The 6,818-nt window shown below is 24.7% G+C and overlaps 2 protein-coding genes across 2 annotated transcripts in view; one reads left to right on the plus strand and one right to left on the minus strand.

The window, feature by feature from the left end:
- Positions 1–544, minus strand: part of Phum_PHUM566820 (DNA polymerase delta small subunit, putative) — a gene marked incomplete at both ends in the record, with an annotated part of 1,805 nt that extends 1,261 nt beyond the window's left edge. The window contains 2 exons of the mRNA XM_002432010.1: positions 30–243; positions 328–544. Of these exons, the coding sequence (XP_002432055.1) occupies positions 30–243; positions 328–544 (431 nt within the window). The remainder of the gene's footprint in view (positions 1–29; positions 244–327) is intronic.
- A 2,492-nt stretch (positions 545–3,036) lies between these two features.
- On the plus strand, positions 3,037–4,373 carry Phum_PHUM566930 (ubiquitin ligase sia-1, putative; the record flags this gene model as incomplete). The annotated part of the gene is made up of 4 exons (XM_002432011.1): positions 3,037–3,106; positions 3,360–3,483; positions 3,603–3,756; positions 3,843–4,373. 4 exons carry the CDS (start codon positions 3,037–3,039, stop codon positions 4,371–4,373), a joined length of 879 nt encoding a protein of 292 aa, XP_002432056.1.
- Between the last annotated feature and the right edge of the window lie 2,445 nt (positions 4,374–6,818).

The following is a 6,818-nucleotide window of genomic DNA, read 5'->3' on the forward strand; positions in this document are numbered from 1 at the left end:
AATTTTTTATATTAAAATTTCCAATCAACCTAATTCTTTGCATTTCATCTTCTAAAATTAATTGATCATTTTCAGATATGAATTTTGATAATACTGGTTGAGGTGTAATTTGATGCTCTTCAGATATTTCTTTTAACACACTGGGTTTTAGCTCCTGATGTTTAAATAATGTACCAATAACAATACATTTCTCTTTACTTTCATCAGCCAATTCAGAAAGCTTGCGAATAGGAATTTGACTACCTGTTAAGTAAAAGTTAAAATACATTTTATACGAACTTAACATATTGTGTGAGGTAAATATTTTTTATGTACAAAATTTTATACCCCATTTGGCTGAACAGGCCTGGATGGTTCTCTGTTTCATTATTTTCAGTCGCCCAGCATAAATGTGTGCGAATTGTTTTTTAAAATCTTTTTTAAGACATAAAAATCTACTAGAATGATTTTGATATTTAACTTCATTTCTTTTTAAATCTATTTCTAAATTTAAATCAGCGGGAGATACATCAAACGATACGCTATTATTTTTATCTAAAAACATTTTAATCGAAGTGAAGTTACACAAAAAAAAAACCCGCTCAAACTGTAAGTGTTTTCTTATTATCATTTAACGTGGTACAAGAACTAATTTAATGACACGAAGTTTTGAATTTTGAATTTTCAGTCGGTTAATTCTGTTACATAATTTTTTAAATTAATTTATTTTATGTAAGTGTGTGAATATAGTTTTTTTTTTTTGTAAATCAGTGCAACAGTTAAAAAGGTAAGTTTTTATTCTTTGTAAAAAATTTTATGATTGGTTAATTTGATCTTTGTATGCCCTACTAAATTCTTTTATATGTTGACTATAATGTATTTTATTTTAACATGCTTCTGTCAATTTTATTTTTAAATAATCCCAATTATCAAAATGGTAAATCAAAGTTTATTTCTTTGGGTTTCCAAAAAATTTTTATGCAAATTTAGAAAAATGGGTTATTTTTTCTGTAAAGAGATCAGGGAATAATTAAAATTTGAATGAAATTCTTTTGGTTGGTTTCCAACTTTTGGAAAAAATTTAGGATCAATTTACTGAAGAAATCTGAGAAAGTTTGGAGTGAAATAGATTGTAAAGGATTAATTGGGATTCATCAAATAAGTACCATTAACAAAATAAGTAACCTTTACACTTACTCGCAGTTTGAAAAATACTCTGATTAAGATTTATAATTTAACAATATCAAATACAATATGGATGTGTGTTATGTATATGATTTTTTAACTGAAAAGACAGTAGTCATTGAGGGTTTCAAATTCAAGAAGTGTTTTCATTTCGAAAAGTACTCCCATGATTGGTTTGAGAAAAATCTCGAATTAAAACTTACACTTAAAGCTTATGTTACCTGAAAAAGATCAAAAGTCAATGAATGTTCATATTGGTAGGAAGGGAAATGTTGTCCCTCCAGCTTAAATCTTTTCTGTTCAAGAAGAACAGTATTGAGAGTAGATGGATACAAATCAAATTAAATTGATTGACATGGATGCTTTTGTTGGAGTCTTGTTTTATCGCTTACAGAACTAATCAACTTTGAACTGGAGTTATCGCAACTAATAGGTTGATTATTTGCTACTAGGCTAGCTATGTAAAATCATGGATGGATAAGGCATATTCTTTGAACACTTTCCAACTCACATGCCTTGCTAAAGTTCAGTTTTGGGACTCGTCTTCTTGTTTGAGAGTTTGTTTAGCTCTAAAGTCGACTTTTGAAATGTAAAATTTCTCAGGCCTGCCCTTGTTTCCGATATATTGAATTTAATTAGTGAAGAATATCTGCAGAACTTTGAGACAAGGAACTGTTGGAAAATATTTGTTTGACTTTCTTTATTCAAAAGAGTCACCATGAAATTCTTGAGACAGAGACTCTAAATACTATTACAGTGGCAAAATGTCAATGATAATACATACATTTTATAAAACCAAATTTTATATATAAAATTTATCATTCTTTAAAAAATTTATTTATTATTTATAATTTTCATTTATGAGTAACAAAAAAAAAATTTCTAGGTTCTGAAAATTTTAATATATTTACATTAACACATCACACAAAGAAATTAAAAATTAAAAGGGTGACTATAAAAACTTAATAGGTTGATGGAGGGGTTGAAAAGGTTGTAGCATTTAGGCTACACGGTATTATCAAATGAATTTATCACTTTATTTACAATAATATAAATTTAATTTTTAACGGTCGTCACTGTATAAAATGTATAAAACTAACTAAAAGTAACAATAACCAAAAAAAATAAGTATGATTTATTATTAGTAAATAAATATTAATTTTAAATTTTCTCTAACTAGATTTATATATATAGTATTGATACTAAATGACACATACTTACCCACCCTTATAGAATTTATTTTTATGGGGGGGGGGAACAAAAAAATTGATTTGAATATGAAAATTTTTAACAGATTAGGAATACTCATAACAAAACTAAAAACAGTTATAGATCAAACACAAAGAAAACACACAACTTTTAGAATAAATTATTATCATTATTTTCTTTAAAAAATACAATAAAAATCAAATAAACATTATCATCAATCACATGACGTTATTGCCAAATTATTTGCGCCCCCTTCCCCCCTAAAAAAAAAAACCCATAAATATATACATGAAATATATTAATTTATGTACAATGTAACGAAGTGAGTTAATAAATTATTATTAAAATATATTATATAAACAAATTCATATGTAAATAAAAATCAAAAAGAATTATTATTATTAAAAAATTTTTTTCCCTTATTATTATTAATATACAAACAAAAAAAAAAAAAAGAAAACAAAATTGTTTATCAATAAAAAAAAAATAATAAATAAATTTACAACTGTTAACAAATGCCAATTAAATTTAAAAAAAAAAAAAAAAAAAAAATTTAAAAATTAATTCATTACATTTGTACCGAAGTAAACAAATTGATTTTGTTGTTATTATTATTATTTGATGTTAGGTTTATTAAAACGAGCTTTGAATCAATTGTTTACAATGTCACATAATGAAAATCCTGTAGTTCCTGTTAAAAGAAGCAGGAAAGAAGGAAAGTCTGATGAAAATGGTATGATTGATGATTTTTAAAAAACTTTTTCAACTCTTCCCTTTTTTTTTTTCTTTTCTTTTCTTTATTTTCTTTTCTAACCAAATTTCTTTAAAATTTTCCCTCCTTATTTATTTATCTAATCATTAAATGTAAACAGGACTATATGTTTAAATGATCAAACAAATAAACAAATAGCAATAGAAATTTATTTAAAAAAAAAAAATAAATTTATGTATATAATACATAAATAAGTAATAATAAATAAATACAGATGACGGTGTTTTAAAAGATGATGCAGCAAGCGCGGTTAATAAAGAATGGATAGAAAAACTTCAACAACTTTTATGTTGTCCGGTTTGTTATGAAATGATAAGGCCGTCGGTTGATATATGTAGGTAAGGTAATTAACGTTTATAAGGATTTTAAATAGATAAACGAATGGATAATAATAATAATGATAATTTCATTAGGACCGATAAAATAGGATTTTATTCAACGGTTTGTTATTTTCCAGCAATGGACATTCTGTATGCGTTAAATGCAGATGTCGATTAAGTCAATGTCCGATATGTAGTGCGGATTTTGTTAAGGCGAAGAACATAATGTTAGCACAAATAGCAGAATATGTTAAATATCCTTGTCCGAACACGATTGGTGGCTGCGAAGAGGTTTTTAGCTTTTCCTTTGGTCTCCCGGGGGAGGGGGAGGGGGAAGGGGAATCGATACGTTCATATCCCGGATTTTGTCGTTTCAGGTTTATTATTTAAGAGACGAAGAAACACATTTGAAAAAATGCGGGTACATTGTTCACAGGTGTAAAATAGATAATTGCGATTGGATAGGTAAAAAAGACGAATTGAAATCGCACGTTGAAAATTTACACCAGGAAGATATATGGAAAAAAGAATGGAATTTTGCGGGTTCGAGAAAATTCGAACATAACGACACGTCATCGGACGAATTTGGTAAATTGTTGGTCATTGAAAAAGAACTTTTTTGGATGCTCTCGAATTACGATTGCGAAAAGAAAAAATTATACAAGAGTTTTCAATATATCGGACCCAAGGAAGCGGCGAAAAGATTTAATTATCAAATTTGTTTAAAATCATCCGACGATCGTAGGCAATTCTTATTTAAATCCACAATGGATGACGATAATAGAAACGGAAGTGACGCATTTGAATCCCCTAATTGCACGGTCATCGATTTCAGCGTATTAAAATCATTTTCAACGTATAGTCCGGAAAATAAATTAAAATATCTTTACACTATAACTAGATTATGACATTTTTTTTCATGAAAAAAATTTTTTTTTTTTTTTTTTCATCATCTATTATTTTACTTTCTTTTTTTTATTATTATTATTATTCTTATTCTTATTCTTATTATTATTATTATTTTTTTTTTCGGGAAACTTTGTTATGAATTTAAAAAGGAGCAAAAAGGAAAAAAAAGAAAAAGAAAAAGGAAAAAAAAAAAAAATAGGTCTGGACTTTTACGTCAACTGTTATTATTATTATTATTATTGATATTATTATTATTATTTTTATTTTTATATTAACATTTACAGAAACATAAAAAAAAACTTTTTAAAAAAAAAAAAAAAAAAAAAAACTGTATATATATATGTTTATATATATATATATTATTATGATTTTTTTACTGCTCTTACACAATGAAACATCTTGGATAAGTTTTTTTTTTTTTTTTGTCTCATTTACTCTCTCTCTCTCTCTTTATCTCTTTCTATCTCTTTCTATCTATCTATCTATCTATCTATCTATCTATCTACCTATATATCTATCCATTCATTTTTTAAACACGAAATCATTAAAAAAAAAAAAGAAAAGATTTCTACAGAATTTGATTACTTATATCAACTCATTTTGAGAATTTTTTTTTTTTTTTGTAGAAATATTATTATTATTATCACAACTGATTTTTTTTTGGGGAACTTTTGTGTGTCATGGAAAATTTATTAAACAATTTTTCATTATTATTATTATCATTTTTTATTATTTCCTTGTGAAGAGAGATTGAATTAACATATACACACATAAAAAAAAGAAAATTTATTTTGTTTATTTATTTTAATAATAATAATAATAATAATAATAATAATAATAATAATAATAAACGAGTACCTGATATACAAACTGATTAATAATAATTGTTTTTTTTTTTTTTTTTTTTTTTTTTGTAAAAATTTTTTTTCTAAATGAAATTTGATTATTATTATTATTAATATTTAATAATTATTTTTTTTTTAAATGCATGTACCTCTTATGTATAAAAACTAATTTGTTATTAATTTAAAATGAGATTTGTTTCTATTTATTTATTTATTTATTTATTTTTTCTATCAATATATATTTATGTATACATATATGTATATTTGTTGTAAATTTTATGTAAATTGTTTATAATTATTTTATTTATTATTGTTATTGTGATAAATTTTTTTTAACTTGAGTTTAATTAGGAGGCCATAAGGCAGGGAGGTGTCAGAGTGGTAGGGAGGAGGGAGGGAGGTGTCAGGGTGGTAGGGCGGAGTCAGGGAGGTAGGGAGGAGTTAGGGAGACAGGGAAAAAGGATAGAAGATTGGTTTAAATGAAAAAAGAAAGAGAAAACAATTTTTTTTTTGTTTATATTAAATAAATAACGAAAAATTAAATATTTTGTTTAAGGTAAAAAGTTTTTAAGTAAGTAAGAAAAGGTCAAAGTTAAAACGAATGGAGAGAATTTAAAAAAAAAAAAAAATTATTATTATTATTATTATTATTAATGTGAAAAAGGGAAGGAGGATTATGGATAGAAACCGCGAAAGTATTATTATTATTATTATAATTTCCGGGGGGTGAAAATAAAATAAAAAAAAAATCTATTTTTGCTTTTGTTTGGTGCTTTTGTTGTTGTTGTTGTTTGTGTTTCTGCTGTTGCTGTTGCTGTTGCTGCCGTTGTCTTGAATATTTCCTTTCCTTTTTTTTTCTCTCTCTCACTTCGACTTTATTTTTATTATTTATTTTTTTTATTTTTCATTGAAACTTTTATTCCCATAGCTTACAAGCGTTTTCAATTTGGGCTTTTCTAAGATTATCGTCACTTTTCTATTTCATAAATTGCTCCCGAAACTGATTTTTTTTTTTTTTTTTTTTTAAAAAACTTTTATCTTTTTTTTTTTCTTCCTATAAAATTTCAATTTTCTTCCTCTTCTTCCCCCCTTCCCCGCAACCCCAACCTCCCCACTTCCCATCCTTTTCAAACCTACCGTTTTTTTATTCATTCCCTACCTTTTTTTTTAAAGGAAGAATATGACAATAATTTTTAAAAAAAATAATCATCATTAAGAAAATAATTAATTATTTATTTATTAATAAGTTTTATAATTTAAATGTAACGGAAACAAACAAACAAACAAATTAAAACAATCGTTGAAAATGTACCACGTTTAAAAAAAAATCATTTATTATTATCATCGTTAATTAAATTTGTTTAAAAAAAAAACCATAACGTGCGAGTTGTTTAAATAAAAATAAATAAATAAATAAATAATAATAATAATTAAAAAACAATTTAATAACAACAAACAAACAAACAAACGATCAAAAATAAAAAAAAGTGTTAAAATTTTTAATTTATTGATATATATATATATTTAATATGACTAGATAATAATAATAATATACGATAAATATTATTATTTATGTTGAATATATATATATTTACATTT

The sequence above is a fragment of the Pediculus humanus genome, genomic scaffold (assembly GCF_000006295.1).
Source record: "Pediculus humanus corporis 1103172108299 genomic scaffold, whole genome shotgun sequence".
Taxonomy (NCBI): domain Eukaryota; kingdom Metazoa; phylum Arthropoda; class Insecta; order Psocodea; family Pediculidae; genus Pediculus; species Pediculus humanus.